This window comes from Mustelus asterias, unplaced genomic scaffold (genome assembly GCF_964213995.1).
Source record: "Mustelus asterias unplaced genomic scaffold, sMusAst1.hap1.1 HAP1_SCAFFOLD_1665, whole genome shotgun sequence".
Lineage (NCBI taxonomy): Eukaryota > Metazoa > Chordata > Chondrichthyes > Carcharhiniformes > Triakidae > Mustelus > Mustelus asterias.
The window spans coordinates 27,751-43,978 of NW_027591610.1; the positions used below are offsets into that span (position 1 = coordinate 27,751).

General features: G+C 52.9%; 2 protein-coding genes across 2 annotated transcripts in view; one reads left to right on the forward strand and one right to left on the reverse strand.

The window, feature by feature from the left end:
* Nucleotides 1–16,228, forward strand: part of LOC144488561 (sarcoplasmic/endoplasmic reticulum calcium ATPase 2-like) — a gene marked incomplete at its 3' end in the record, with an annotated part of 58,894 nt that overhangs the window by 10,553 nt on the left and 32,113 nt on the right. Inside the window, exon 2 of the mRNA XM_078206622.1 lies at nucleotides 9,882–9,899. Within this exon, the coding sequence (XP_078062748.1) occupies nucleotides 9,882–9,899 (18 nt within the window). The remainder of the gene's footprint in view (nucleotides 1–9,881; nucleotides 9,900–16,228) is intronic.
* On the reverse strand, nucleotides 1,176–9,161 carry LOC144488560 (uncharacterized). Its single transcript, XM_078206621.1, has 2 exons — nucleotides 7,854–9,161; nucleotides 1,176–7,283 (listed from the first exon to the last, which is right to left on the reverse strand). The coding sequence occupies exons 1-2, from the start codon at nucleotides 8,631–8,633 to the stop codon at nucleotides 7,092–7,094; spliced, it is 972 nt and encodes a 323-aa protein (XP_078062747.1). The 5' UTR covers nucleotides 8,634–9,161; the 3' UTR covers nucleotides 1,176–7,091.

The window sequence follows — 16,228 nt, forward strand, 5'->3', positions numbered from 1 at the left end:
CATGACTTGCCAATTTTTAAACTCAATGCCCTCAAGTCACGGATTAATCCAAGGGAGGGGATGTCTGACTAAGGTGCAGGAAGTGTTCTTTGCGGAGGTAGCGAGGAGGTTTGATGAGTAGCGGTGTTTGGTGTGGTGGGTTTTAACCGGTCCGTACGCAGAGTCCTGGGGCAGCAGACTGGATACAAAAGGAGAAACTCGTGGATCCGAGGGAAAGTGGGTTTGAAATGGATTCCCAGGCAGGAAGCCTGGAGGGTGATGGCTGACGGGTGATTTAGCAGCAGGAAGCTGTTTCCTCCGGAGTTCCACGGGGCTCGGTGCCCGTATCCGTGGCTTGGCCTTGATTCTGGGGCGGGGGTTAGGATTGCGAAATTTGTAGAAGTGACCCTAAGGGAGGGAGAAAGCTGTGGACCACTGGGGGAACTCTGTGTCGATGGGAGGGGCAGAAAAGTGGCCAGTGGGAGTTCAGTCATAGAATCCCTACAGTGCAGGAGGAGGCCATTCGGCCCATCGAGTCTGCACCGACCACAATCCCACCCAGGGCCTACCCCCATAACCCCACACATTTACCCTGCAAATCCCTCTAACCGACGCATCCCGGGACAATAAGGGGCAATTTAGCATGGCCAATCCCCCTAACCTACACATCTATGGACACTAAGGGGCAATTTAGCATGGCCAATCCCCCTAACCTGCACATCTTTGGACACTAAGGGGCAATTTAGCACGGCCAATCCCCCTAACCTGCACATCTTTGGACACTAAGGGGCAATTTAGCATGGCCAATCCACCTAACCTACACATCTTTAGATACTAAGGAGCAATTTAGCATGGCCAATCCCCCTAACCCGCACATCTTTGGACACTAAGGGGCAATTTAGCACGGCCAATCCCCCTAACCTGCACATCTTTGGACACTAAGGGGCAATTTAGCATGGCCAATCCACCTAACCTACACATCTTTAGATACTAAGGGGCAATTTAGCATGGCCAATCCCCCTAACCTGCACATCTTTGGACACTAAGGGGCAATTTAGCATGGCCAATCCCCCTAACCTGCACATCTTTGGACACTAAGGGGCAATTTAGCATGGCCAATCCCCCTAACCTGCACATCTTTGGACACGAAGGGGCAATTTAGCATGGCCAATCCCCCTAACCTGCACATCTTTGGACACTAAGGGGCAATTTAGCATGGCCAATCCCCCTAACCTGCACATCTTTGGACACTAAGGGGCAATTTAGCACGGCCAATCCACCTAACCTGCACATCTTTGGACACTAAGGGGCAATTTAGCATGGCCAATCCACCTAACCTGCACATCTTTGGACACTAAGGGGCAATTTAGCATGGCCAATCCACCTAACCTGCACATCTTTCGGAGTGTGGGAGGAAACTGGAGCACCCGGAGGAAACCCATGCAGGCACGGGGAGAATGTGCAGACTCTGGGTCCCTGGCGCTGTGAGGCAGCAATGCTAACCACTGTGCTGCCCAGTCTGGGAGGAATGTGAGGTTATGTGTTCAGGGAAAGTCAAGGGGTGAGGGGATATACGAGGATGCGTGAGGGAACATCGGAGAGAATGTCGACATCCCTGTAGGTGACTGCACAGGTCAGGAAGGCAGTCGGGAGGGACACTTTCCTTCATTAGCCTAGACGTGGAGTGTAAGGAGCGGGAGGTGAGGCTGGATGTGTGTGTGTGAGAAAGACCAGTCTTTGCAGCCTGCGTTGCAGCTTTACCCCCCATACCAGAGCAGCGGAGGTTCTGGTCAGCCCACATCTGGGGTATTGTGAACAGTTTTGGGTGTTGATGCCAGTCTGTGTGGCTCAGTGTTTTGGGAAGGGTGTGAATTCCCCGGGTGCTGCTAATTGGGCTGGGAGGCTGCCGCTGTGTTGTTTTCCTTTCTGCTTTTCCCCAGTGTCCACAGAAGGTGCTAACTCTTTCCCTGTCTCTGGGTAACTTGCAGCGTTCTTTAGCAGCATGTCTGAGTCAAAGGGAACCTTCGCTCACGTTTGCGCGCGTGTCTGCATGCGCACGCGGGCAGGGTCATCCCACAGAATCCCTACAGTGCAGGAGGAAGCCATTCGGCCCATCGAGTCTGCACTAACTCTTCAACAGAGCATCTTACCCAGCCCTTCTACCCCTGCATTTCCCCCACTAATCCACCCAACCTTCACATCTTTGGACACTAAGGGACAATTTAGAATGGCCAATCCACCCTAACCTACACATCATTCGGACTGTGGGAGGAAACCAGAGCACCCGGAGGAAACCCACGCAGACACGGGGAGAACGTGCAAGCTCCATGCACTCTCTGTAGTTGAGTAATGACGTGTGAAGTAGCATGTATGTGCACATGTGTGTGGAAGCTGCATGTTGTTAGTACACGTGTGTGTGTATGCAGACTCGGTATACGTGCATGTTGGCATGTCTGCCCATGTGTGTGAGGTATTGCTGGCACAATGTGTGTGTAATGGTCCTAGCGTGTTGTGTTGTATGTATATGTATATTTTGTAGCATGTTTGTGTATTTTAAAAATAATACTTTTACTGAAAGGTTTAATTTTATGTTTGCCACAAAGTGCAACAAATCCCCAGAGCGGTACAGAGGGATTGTTATTCCACACACACATGCAGAGAGGACCGCGGATTATTCACACAAACAATCCCAGCGCCGCTGCTCACACCGAGAAAGAAAGGATAGCGAGTGGGGGAATCTCAGGATAAGAAGAATGGCTAGCTCATGTTCCAGTCGTCCGCAGGATAACACTGCTACCAAATATACGGCTGTATCTACACTCCACCCACCCGGATCAATAGCAAACCATAAAACATCGGAGCAGAATGAGGCCACTCGGCCCATCGAGTCTGCTCCGCCATTCAATCATGGCTGATATTTTTCTCATCCCCATTCTCCTGCCTTTTCCCCATAACCCCTGATCCCCTTATTAATCAAGAACCGATCTATCTCTGTCTTAAAGACACTCAATGACCCGACCTCCTCTGCGGCAAAGAGTTCCACAGATTCACCATTCTCTGGCTGAAGAAATTCCTCCTCATCTCTGTTTTAAAGGATCGTCCCTTTAGCCTGAGGTTGTGCCTCTGGTTCTAGTTTTTCCTACCAGTGGAAACATCCTCTCCACGTTCACTCTATCCAGGCCTCGCAGTATCCTGTAAGTTTCAATAAGATCCCCCTTCATCCTTCTAAACTCCCAACGAGTACAAACCCAGAGTCCTCAACCGTTCCTCATACGACAAGCTGTTCATTCCAGGGATCGTTCTTGTGAACCTCCTCTGGACCCTTTCCAGCGCATCCTTCCCCGACACTGAGGAGCATCAGGATTGTCAGCACAGGCCAGATGTGGTCTCTCAGCACACACTTCCACACAGACCATGAACAGGACACTTTCCCCCCCAGGGAAATCTGAGCCAGCACACCCAGCTTCGACACGGGGCCCCGTAGCCAACAGGACATCACATCCCCGGGCCAAACAGATCGTAGGCTGGAAACCCGCAGGAGGGGATGCCTTGTGGGGGATGATGGAGGAGAGTGGAGAGGTCACCAATCCCTCATCTAACATCCATCCCACTCAACCCAGATATACACGGCCACTACTGCCCTGACCTGTCTACAACACGCTACAATACTCGCACCACCCTGACAGGTCAACTATCCCTCCCTGTATGTTTGATTTGATTTATTATTGTCACATGTATTAACATACAGTGAAAAGTATTTTTCTTGCGTGCTTTATAGATAAAGCATACCGTTCATAGAGAAGGAAAGGAGAGAGTGCAGAATGTAGTGTTACAGTCATACCTAGGGTGTAGAGAAAGATCAACTTAATGCGAGGTAGGTCCATTCAAAAGTCTGACAGCAGCAGGGAAGAAGCTGTTCTTGAGTCGGTTGGTTCGTGTCCTCAGACTTCTCCCGACGGAAGAAGGTGGAAGAGAGAATGTCCGGGGTGTGTGGGGTCCTTGATTCTCCTGGCTGCTTTTCCCGAGACAGCAGGAAGTGTAGACAGAGTCAATGGATGGGAGGCTGGTTTGCGTGATGGATTGGGCTACATTCACAACCCTTTGTAGTTCCTTGTGGTCTTGGGCAGAGCAGGAGCCCCAGACCAAGCTGTGATACAACCAGAAAGAATGCTTTCTGTGGGGCATCTGTAAAAGTTGGTGAGAGTCGTAGCTGACATGCCAAATTTCCTTAGTCTTCTGAGAAAGTAGAGGCGTTAGTGGGGCTTTCTTAACTATAGTGTCGGCGTGGGGGGACCAGGACAGGTTATTGGTGATCTGGACACCGAGAAACTTGAAGCTCTCGACCCTTTCTACTTCATCCCCTAAAGGCACAACTTAGACCCTCGTATCAACCAGACTCAACCCATTGTGGCAGGTAATGGGGACAGCAAACACAATATGGGCCTTTATTTTGAAGGGAATGGAGTATAAAAGTAGGAAGTCTTGCTAACTCTATACAAGACACTAGTTAGACCGCACCGTGAATACTGTGCACAGTTTCATTCCCCTTACCTAAGGAAAGATAGCCTGGCGTTGGAGGCAGTCCAGAGAAGGTTCACTGGGTCAGTCCCGGGTACGAAGGGATTTTCTTATGAGGAGAGGGTGAGTAGGTTGTGCCTGTCCGCGTTGGAGTTTAGAAGAATGAGAGGTGACCTTATTGAGGTGTATCGGATTCTCGGGGGGATTCACAGGGTAGGTGCCGCTGCCCACGCAGCCATCTCAAAATAGAAGACCACCCGAACAAGGCTAGATTATTGAGGACTCGTCAGCTATGCCTGGGCATACACTGGAACCAATCCCCCACTCCACATGGCAACGACAGACAGAAGGACAGACCCTGGTCTTTTCCAGGGTAGCTGATGTGTCTGTACTTTCCCAGGAAGTAAGCAAGTCTTCCTGAGTCACATCAGAACCAAAATACAAAAGAAAAAATGCAAGGCCAGGTATTCTCCCGGGGGAATTTCCTCACCCGCAACAAGGCCTAATTCAGCCTTATCAACCTTTCCAGAGCAAACCCTCGCCCCACCGCCCTGCTGTGTGCTACTCAGCTTAACAAAAGGGGGACTCACAAGTGTAAATGCAAGGATTACAGCGTGTGAGAGAGGCAGATCAGATCATAGAATTCCTACAGTGCAGAAGGAGACCATTCGGCCCATCGGGTCTACACCAACCACAATCCCACCCAGGCCCTATTTCCGTAACTCCACATGTTTGCTCTGCTGATCCCCCTGACACTAAGGGACAATTTAGCATGGCCAATCCACCTAACCTGCACATCTTTGGACACTAAGGGGCAATTTAGCATGGCCAATCCACCTAACCTGCACATCTTTGGACACTAAGGGGCAATTTAGCATGGCCAATCCACCTAACCTGCACATCTTTGGACACTAAGGGACAATTTAGCATGGCCAATCCACCCTAACCTACACATCTTTGGACACTAAGGGACAATTTAGCCTGGCCAATCCCCCTAACCCGCACATCCTTGGACACTAAGGGGCAATTTACCATGGCCAATCCACCCTAACCTGCACTTCTTTGGACACTAAGGGACAATTTAGCATGGCCAATCCACCCTAACCTGCACTTCTTTGGACACTAAGGGGCAATTTAGCACGGCCAATCCACCTATCCTGCACATCTTTGGACACCAAGGGGCAATTTAGCATGGCCAATCCCCCTAACCTGCACATCTTTGGACACTAAGGGGCAATTTAGCATGGCCAATCCACCTATCCTGCACATCTTTGGACACCAAGGGGCAATTTAGCATGGTCAATCCACCCTAACCTGCACTTCTTTGGACACTAAGGGACAATTTAGCATGGCCAATACACCTAACCTACACATCCTTGGACTGTGGGAGGAAACCGGAGCACCCGGAGGAAACCCACGCAGACACGGGGAGAATGTGCAGACTCCACACAGACAGTGACCCAAGCCGGGAATCGAACCCGGGTCCCTGGCGCTGTGAGGCAGCGGTGCTAACCCACTGTGCCACCCTCACAAAAAATACCACACAACCCTCATGCCACACAGCCCCAGCTCAGCATGCTCCCCCATGGCAAGGAGACCCACACACAAACCCCATTCTCCTTGTTCCATCACCTGAGCACAGTGCTGGACAAATCCCATCAAAAAGGGAAAGGAACCGACAATCCCGATTGTAATAAGCATGACAGGCGACAAACGCCTCTGTGCTCACACCCCGGGAAGGAAGAGCTTGTCAGGACTCTGGGTCTGTACGCGATGGAGTTTAGAAGGATATGGGGGGGGGGATCTCACTGAAACTTCCAGGATGCTGAAAGGCCTGGATAGAGTGGACGTGGGGAGGATGTTTCCACTAGTCGGAGAGACTTGGATCCGAGGACACAGCCTCAGACTTCATCAAATATCCACCAGCAATCTGCTGGGGAGCGAGACTGTTCCCCCATAGCCGCGGTTAGGGTCTCGATGATGACGGCAGGCTGAAGCGTAGGCCCACTCACCAACAAAACCGCCACTGCGACCCGGGCTCCACCCCGGCCATCTCCGACCGCCTCAATCAAACACAGACTCTTCACTCCGCTCCTCCTCGCCACAGCCTAGCTGGGATCTTCCAGGATCACAGCACGGATTATCCACATCAGCATCGGACAATCATGGGCTGTGCATCAGGATCCAAATGGAAAAACCGCAGCCACTCCCCTTCTGACATCATGTTCACTAATGTCCTTTAGGGAAGGAAATCTGCCGTCCTTACCCGGTCTGGCCTACATGTGACTCCAGAGCCACAGCAATGTGGGTGACTCTCAACTGCCCTCCAAGGGGCAACTAGGGATGGGCAATAAATGCTGGCCCAGCCAGCGAGGGCCGTGTCCCACGGATGAAAAAAAACAGTGACCCACCCGCCCCCCAATATTTGTATGTGGTATCATGTTTGTCCATGAGCCTCTGTTGCAGTGTGTTTGAATGTTTGTACATTTGTGTTTTGTCACATGTTGATGTGTTTGTACATTTGTGCATATGTTGGAGCATGTTTGCCTAGTGTTGTGCTGTAGTGTGTGTACGTGTGCATGTGTTGTAGCATGTTAACATGTTTGTATATTTGCACATTTGTTGTAATATGTTGACATGCTATTTTGCATATCTGGGTATGTGTTGATGTGTTTGTACGTCTGGGTATGTGACGTGTTCGTACATCTGGGCATATGTTGACATCTTTGTATGTTGAGGCATGTGTTGACGTGTTTGCATGTCTGGGCATGTGTTGACGTGTTTGTCTGGGCATGTGTTGACGTGTTTACGTCTGAGCATGTGTTGACGTGTTTGTATGTCTGAGCATGTGTTGACGTGTTTGTATGTCTGAGCATGTGTTGACGTGTTTGCATGTCTGAGCATGTGTTGACGTGTTTGCATGTCTGAGCATGTGTTGACGTGTTTGCATGTCTGAGCATGTGTTGACGTGTTTGCATGTCTGAGCATGTGTTGACGTGTTTGCATGTCTGAGCATGTGTTGACGTGTTTGCATGTCTGAGCATGTGTTGACGTGTTTGCATGTCTGAGCATGTGTTGACGTGTTTGCATGTCTGAGCATGTGTTGACGTGTTTGCATGTCTGAGCATGTGTTGACGTGTTTGCATGTCTGAGCATGTGTTGACGTGTTTGCATGTCTGAGCATGTGTTGACGTGTTTGCATGTCTGAGCATGTGTTGACGTGTTTGCATGTCTGGGCATGTGTTGACGTGTTTGCATGTCTGAGCATGTGTTGACGTGTTTGCATGTCTGAGCATGTGTTGACGTGTTGGCATGTGTTGATGTGTTTACGTCTGGGCATGGGTTGATGTGTTTACGTCTGGGCATGTGTTGACGTGTTTGTTTGGGCATGGGTTGACATGTTTGTGTGTCTGGCTATGTGTTGACGTGTTTGTATGCCTGGGTATGTGTTGGCGTGTTTGCATGCCTGGGCATTTGTTGACGTGTTTGCATGTCCGGGTATGTGTTGACGTGTTTGCATGTCTGGGCATGTGTTGGCGTGTTTGCATGCCTGGGTATGTGTTGGCGTGTTTGCATGCCTGGGCATTTGTTGACGTGTTTGTATGTCTGCGTATGTGTTGACGTGTTTGTATGTCTGGGCATGTGTTGACGTGTTTGTATGTCTGGGCATGTGTTGACGTGTTTGTATGTCTGGGCATGTGTTGACGTGTTTGTATGTCTGGGCATGTGTTGACGTGTTTGTATGTCTGGGCATGTGTTGACGTGTTTGTATGTCTGGGCATGTGTTGACGTGTTTGTATGTCTGGGCATGTGTTGACGTGTTTGTATGTCTGGGCATGTGTTGACGTGTTTGTATGTCTGGGCATGTGTTGACGTGTTTGTATGTCTGGGCATGTGTTGACGTGTTTGTATGTCTGGGCATGTGTTGACGTGTTTGTATGTCTGGGCATGTGTTGACGTGTTTGTATGTCTGGGCATGGGTTGACGTGTTTGTATGTCTGGGCATGGGTTGACGTGTTTGTATGTCTGGGCATGGGTTGACGTGTTTGCATGTCCGGGCATGTGTTGACGTGTTTGTATGCCTGGGAATGTGTTGGCGTGTTTGCATGTCCGGGTATGTGTTGACGTGTTTTCATGTCCGGGCATGTGTTGACGTGTTTTCATGTCCGGGTATGTGTTGACGTGTTTGTCTGGGTATGTGTTGGCGTGTTTGCATGTCTAAGTTTAAATTTATTTATTAGTGTCACAAGTAGGCTTACATTAACACTGCAATGAAGTTACTGTGAAATTCCTCTAGTCGCCACACTCCAGCGCCTGTTCGGGTCAATGCACCCTAACCAGCACGTCTTTCAGACTGTGGGAGGAAACCCACGCAGACACGGGGAGAACGTGCAGACTCCGCACAGACAGTGACCCAAACCGGGAATCAAACCCGGGTCCCTGGCGCTGTGATGCAGCAGTGCTAACCATGTGTGTATGTCTGGGCATGTTTCATAGCATGTTGACATGTGTATATTTGTCTGTGTGTTGGTGTGTTTGTGAGTGTGTGTGTGTGTGGTTGGATTATCTAAGCATGATTCTCACTAATAATAACAATAGCCCGTTATTGAAGAAGCGGGTTTGCAGATCGAAGACAGAATTACAGTGGGACATGTGTCAAAAAATGGAGGGAGAGGGGGGGAGGTGGGGAAGGCGGAGGGAGAGAGGAGGTGGGGGGAGGGAGGGAGGAGGTGGGGGAGGGTGGGAGGGAGGGAGAGGGGGGTGGGGAGGGAGGGAAAGGGGGGCAGGGTGGGGCGGGGGGAGGGAGAGGGGGCGGGGTGGGGGGAGGGAGAGGGGGGCAGGGCGGGGTGGGGGGAGGGAGAGGGGGGCAGGGCGGGGTGGGGGGAGGGAGAGGGGGGCAGGGTGGGGTGGGGGGAGGGAGAGGGGGGCAGGGCGGGGTGGGGGAGGGAGAGGGGGGCAGGGTGGGGCGGGGGGAGGGAGAGGGGGGCAGGGTGGGGCGGGGGGAGGGAGAGGGGGGCAGGGTGGGGGGGGGAGGGGGGGGCAGGGTGGGGGGGGAGGGAGGGAGAGGGGGGCAGGGTGGGGCGGGGGGAGGGAGAGGGGGGCAGGGTGGGGTGGGGGGAGGGAGAGGGGGCGGGAGGGAGTCAGTTTGAGTTGAGAGTTGCTCGCTGTGGGTGTGCTGGGATTGTGAAGTTGGGCAGGTGTAACATGGCCCCCGCTTGTTGGTGGCGGTTTGCGTGCTGCACGGTTGGTGATTGTAACCTGCTCGGTGTTTGGTGTTGTAGGAACGCAGGGTGACTGTGTCACCACCCGTGTTTCAATGCTCTCTAATACCGTCTCTCTCTCTCTCTCTCTCTTCCATGTGGCTGCACCTCGTGTTTGCTCAGAACTCCCAGCGGAAGAAGGTATGGAAACCTCTGTAACCTCGGACTGTGATACAGCTCATACACGTCGCAACGTGAGAAATCACAGCAGGCCCAGCGCGCCCGCTCTGCCAGCCAATACAGTCAGGGCTGATCGTCAACCCCAATCCCATGTTCCCGCTCGCTCCCTGTATCCCTTCATTCCCTCAGACGCTGCGAGGCTACCTCAGCCTTCAGTGATGGAGCATCCACAACCCTCTGTGACAGAGGATTCCAGCGATTCACAACCCTCTCCTCCTCTCAGCCCAGAATAATCGGCCCTTACCCCCATTCAGCCCCTTCTCCAGCCTGTTACACAGGAACAGGAGGAGGCCATTCAGCCCCTTCTCCAGCCTGTTACACAGGAACAGGAGGAGGCCCCATTCAGCCCCTTCTCCAGCCTGTTACACAGGAACAGGAGGAGGCCCCATTCAGCCCCTTCTCCAGCCTGTTACACAGGAACAGGAGGAGGTCCCATTCAGCCCCTTCTCCAGCCTGTTACACAGGAACAGGAGGAGGCCATTCAGCCCCTTCTCCAGCCTGTTACACAGGAACAGGAGGAGGCCCCATTCAGCCCCTTCTCCAGCCTGTTACACAGGAACAGGAGGAGGCCCCATTCAGCCCCTTCTCCAGCCTGTTACACAGGAACAGGAGGAGACCCCATTCAGCCCCTTCTCCAGCCTGTTACACAGGGAACAGGAGGAGGCCATTCAGCCCCTTCTCCAGCCTGTTACACAGGAACAGGAGGAGGCCATTCAGCCCCTTCTCCAGCCTGTTACACAGGAACAGGAGGAGGCCATTCAGCCCCTTCTCCAGCCTGTTACACAGGAACAGGTGGAGGCCCCATTCAGCCCCTTCTCCAGCCTGTTACACAGGAACAGGAGGAGGCCCCATTCAGCCCCTTATCCAGCCTGTTACACAGGAACAGGAGGAGGCCCCATTCAGCCCCTTCTCCAGCCTGTTACACAGGAACAGGAGGAGGCCCCATTCAGCCCCTTCTCCAGCCTGTTACACAGGAACAGGAGGAGGCCATTCAGCCCCTTCTCCAGCCTGTTACACAGGAACAGGAGGCCATTCAGCCCCTTCTCCAGCCTGTTACACAGGAACAGGAGGAGGCCATTCAGCCCCTTCTCCAGCCTGTTGCACAGGAACAGGAGGCCATTCAGCCCCTTCTTCAGCCTGTTACACAGGAACAGGAGGAGGCCATTCAGCCCCTTCTCCAGCCTGTTACCCAGGAACAGGAGGAGGCCATTCAGCCCCTTCTCCAGCCTGTTACACAGGAACAGGAGGAGGCCATTCAGCCCCTTCTCCAGCCTGTTCCACAGGAACAGGAGGAGGCCCCATTCAGCCCCTTCTCCAGCCTGTTACACAGGAACAGGAGGAGGCCATTCAGCCCCTTCTCCAGCCTGTTACACAGGATCAGGAGGAGGCCCCATTCAGCCCCTTCTCCAGCCTGTTACACAGGAACAGGAGGAGGCCATTCAGCCCCTTCTCCAGCCTGTTACACAGGAACAGGAGGAGGCCCCATTCAGCCCCTTCTCCAGCCTGTTACATAGGAACAGGAGGAGGCCATTCAGCCCCTTCTCCAGCCTGTTACACAGGAACAGGAGGAGGCCCCATTCAGCCCCTTCTCCAGCCTGTTACACAGGAACAGGAGGAGGCCATTCAGCCCCTTCTCCAGCCTGTTACACAGGAACAGGAGGAGGCTCCATTCAGCCCCTTCTCCAGCCTGTTACACAGGAACAGGAGGAGGCCATTCAGCCCCTTCTCCAGCCTGTTACACAGGAACAGGAGGAGGCCATTCAGCCCCTTCTCCAGCCTGTTACACAGGAACAGGAGGCCATTCAGCCCCTTCTCCAGCCTGTTACACAGGAACAGGAGGAGGCCATTCAGCCCCTTCTCCAGCCTGTTACACAGGAACAGGAGGAGGCCCCATTCAGCCCCTTCTCCAGCCTGTTGCACAGGAACAGGAGGAGGCCATTCAGCCCCTTCTCCAATCTGTGACACAGGAACAGGAGGAGGCCATTCAGCCCCTTCTCCAGCCTGTTACACAGGAACAGGAGGAGGCCCCATTCAGCCCCTTCTCCAGCCTGTTACACAGGAACAGGAAGCCATTCAGCCCATCATGTCCTTTCTGCCACTCAGTTGTTGCTGATATGTTCCACCTCCACCTGCCTTGCTTCCAAGTCCTTATCTCTCCAAAATCTACTGATGTCAGATTCCAGATGAATCCTGACCCCCTCTCCTTCCCCCACTAAGCAACCGTTCTATCTTTATGGGGCTGAGTTCCATACTTTGTATGAGGGATGTATTCCTGATCCTATCCCGGATGTGGAGATGGCGGCGTTGGACTGGGGTGAACACAGTAACAGTTTTAACACCAGGTTAAAGTCCAACAGGTTCATTTGGTAGCAAATACCATTAGCTTTTGGAGCGCTGCTCCTTCGTCAGATGAAGTGGAAATCAGATTTAAATAAACCTGTTGGACTTTAACCTGGTGTTGTTAAAACTCTTACTGTGCCTATCCCGGATGCTCAGACTCTGGGAGGGATTTTCCAGCCGCTTCTCGCCCCAAGACCTGGAAAATCCCGCCGAGGTTGACGGACCTTTGTGCGCTCCGTGTCCCGCCCGCTGCGATTCCCGTGGTGAGCGAGACGGGGAAATTCCACTCTGCGTTTGAAGGCAGCGTCCCCTCGTTCTAAACCCTTTCCCTCACTTTTAAACCCAGCCCCTCCCCGACTAGCAGAGCACGTCTCGCCCGATCTAAATCAGGCCCTTTCACGTTCTGTTTTTTTTATAAAAAGGATAACCTCACCTTAACGTATATTCCAGAGGACTGGATACACAGACTGATCTCCTAATCTAAGCCTTGGAGCCGTGCCAGTGTTTAATGCAGCTCTCTTTCCGAGGTCCGTGTGTCCTTTCACAAAGTCCTTTTTATCGCACAGCCCAAAAGTTAATATTCCCTCAATTATTTCTCTTCTGGCCCTGATTAGCTACCGTGCCTATTTTTACTGCTTCAGTCCCTGTCCACCTCAGGCCCCTGCGGCGTTCCCGATTTAACTAATCCAGGACTCTCACCTTCAATGACCCGTGTGCGGGGACAGCGCGGGGACAGCGCAGAGCCAGCGAGGACGATACTTAGAGATACATGGACACGGTTAAGTGATGGGGGCCGGAGGGCAGCAGGTAGATGTGGGGGAAAAGTTCTCCACTTCAGTGTGGGAAGAATAGAAAAGCTGCGTTTCTTTTCTTTCTGTGAGATGGCAGAGTGGGGAATTGCTGTTATTCACCAGGATCTGGGTGCTTTTACCCACAAATCGCTGGAACACAACACCGTGCCATTAGCAAGGCAAATAACTGCCTTCAGTGCAAGGTGGGGACAGGTCAGAGTGGGGATGTTCACCGATGATTCACAATGTTCACCACCATTCACAACTCCTCAGGTATTGGAGCAGTCCGTGTTCAAACGCAGCAAGATCTGGACAATATCCAGGCTGGGCTGACAAGTGGCAAATAACATTCACGCCTCACACATGCCAGGCAATGACCCTCATCAATAAGAGAGACTCTAACCCATCGCCCTTTGATATTCAATGGTGTGACCATCACTGAATCCCCTCTCCCACTCTCACCATCCTGGGAGTTACCAGAAACTCAACTGGACCCAGCCAGATAAACACAGCGGCTCCCAGAGCAGGCCAGAGGCTGGGAATCCTGCGGAGAGTAACTCACCTCCTGACTCCCCAAAGCCTGTCCACCATCCACAAGGACACAGTCAGGAGTGGGATGGAACACTCTCCACTCGCCTGGATGGGTGCGGCTCCCAACAACACTCGAGAAGCTCAACACCATCCAGGACAAAGCAGCCCCTCTCAATCGACACGCTAACCACAAACACTCACTCCCTCCACCACCGACGCACAGTGACAGCCGTGTGTACCGTCTACAAGATGCACCGCAGCGACTCACCAAGGCTCCTTAGGCAGCACCTTCCAAACCCACCACCTCTACCATCTAGAAGGACAAGGGCAGCAGATACCTGGGAACACCCCCACCTGGAGGCTCCCCTCCGAGTCACTCACCATCCCGACTTGGAAATATATCGGCTGTTCCTTCACTGTCGCTGGGTCAAAATCCTGGAACTCCCTCCCTAACAGCGCTGTGGGTGTACCTACACCACATGGACTGACTGATGTCCAATAACAATCCTGGAACTCCCTCCCTAACAGCACTGTGGGTGTACCTACACCACACGGGACTGACATGTCCAATAACAATCCTGGAACTCCCTCCCTAACAGCACTGTGGGTGTACCTACACCACACGGGGACTGACTGATGTCCAATAACAATCCTGGAACTCCCTCCCTAACAGCACTGTGGGTGGACCTACACCACACGGGACTGACTGATGTCCAATAACAATCCTGGAACTCCCTCCCTAACAGCACTGTGGGTGGACCTACACCTCAGGGGCTGCAACGGGTTGAAGATGGCGGCTCACCCACCACCCCCTCAAGGGGCAACTAGGGATGGGGAGTAAACGCTGCCCCCGCCCAGCGACACCCGTGTCCCAGGAATGAATATAGAAAGATCTGAGTGTGGAAGTCTTGCTCTTGTATCAGACCCACAGCTGGGGTGTAAAGTTTTGGACTCTTTCCCGAAGGAAGGCCATCCCTGTCCTGGTGGGAAGTGTAACAAAGGTTCGCTGAGCTGACTGCTGGGATATGGAGATTGTTCTGTGAGGAGAGATTGAGTTGGCCATTCCGATATTCCTTGGAGATGATCTCATTGGGACATAGCAGATCCTTTGGGAGTTTGACAGGAGAGACACTGAGAGGCTGTTCCCCCGGGAGAGGCTGGAACGGGAGTCTCAGGGAAAAGGGGCAGCCATGTCCGGACAGAGCTGAGAAATGTCTCCACTCAGAGGGTGGTGAATATTCTGAATTCTCCAATGCCAGAGGCCCGTGGATGCTCACTCACTGAGCAGATCAGAAAATCCCAACAATGCAGAAGGAGGCCATTCGGCCCATTGGCCCTGCACCGACCCTCCCTCAGAGCATGTTTCCCAGGGCCTGCCCCTAAAATCCCAAGTATTTACCCGGCTATTCCACCCAACCTACACATCTACACATGGGGTGGCCCAGTGGGTTAGCGCTGCTGCCTCACAGCGCCAGGGTCCCGGGTTCGATTCCCAGCTTGGGTCACTGTCTGTGCGGAGTCTGCATGTTCTCCCCATGTCTGCGTGGGTTTCCTCCGGGCGCTCCGGTTTCCTCCCACAGTCCGAAATTCTCTCTCAGTGTACCCAAACAGGCGCCGGAGTGTGGTGACTGGGGGATTTTCACAGTAACTTCATTGCAGTGTTAATGTAAGCCGACTTGTGACACTAATAAATAAACTTTTAAAAAATTCTTTGGACACTAAGGGACAGTTTACCATGGTCAATCTCTAACCCAGGCATCACTATTTAGTGATCAGTAGCGGGATCCCTGGCTGATCTCCCCTCTCTCTCTCTCTCTAACCCAGGGATCACTGGACAGGGATCAGTAGCGGGATCCCTGGCTGATCTCCCCTCTCTCTCTCTCTAACCCAGGGATCACTGGACAGTGATCGGGAGCAGGAACCCTGGCTGATTTCCTCTCTTCTCTCTCTCTCTCTAACCCAGGGATCACTGGACAGTGATCAGGAGCAGGAACCCTGGCTGATTTCCCCTCTCTCTCTAACCCAGGGATCACTGGACAGTGATCGGGAGCAGGAACCCTGGCTGATTTCCCCTCTCTCTCTAACCCAGGGATCACTGGACAGTGATCGGGAGCAGGAACCCTGGCTGATTTCCCCACTCTCTCTAACCCAGGGATCACTGGACAGGGATCAGGAGCAGGAACCCTGGCTGATTTCCCCTCTCTCTCTAACCCAGGGATCACTGGACAGGGATCAGGAGCAGGAACCCTGGCTGATTTCCCCTCTCTCTCTAACCCAGGGATCACTGGACAGGGATCAGGAGCAGGAACCCTGGCTGATTTCCCCCTCTCTCTCTAACCCAGGGATCACTGGACAGTGATCAGGAGCAGGAACCCTTGGTTTTCAGTTTAACCCTTTCACTACCCATGAGCTTCTGCGATTCTTGTTCTGATGCCTTCAGCTGATAATCATGGAAGAAAGCTTTGCTTGTGTGTGTGGTAATGGATTGCTCTCTCTCTCCCTCTCTCCCTCTATCATATCCCCCGCCCTCCCTCTCCCCCTCCCTCTCCCCCTCCCTCCCCCCCCCCCCCTCCCCCCACTCCCCCCACTCCCCCCCCACTCCCCCCACTCCCCCCCCTCCCCCCCCTC

Bases quoted from the DNA above. Each gene is read 5' to 3' on its own strand.
- LOC144488560 (XM_078206621.1), bottom strand. From the start codon at position 8,633: ATGAAAACACGTCAACACATACCCGGACATGCAAACACGCCAACACAT. The intron at 7,284-7,853 runs GTAAACACATCA...ACACATGCCCAG, and splicing joins ACGTCAACACATGCCCAGAC to ACAAACACGTCAACACATGC.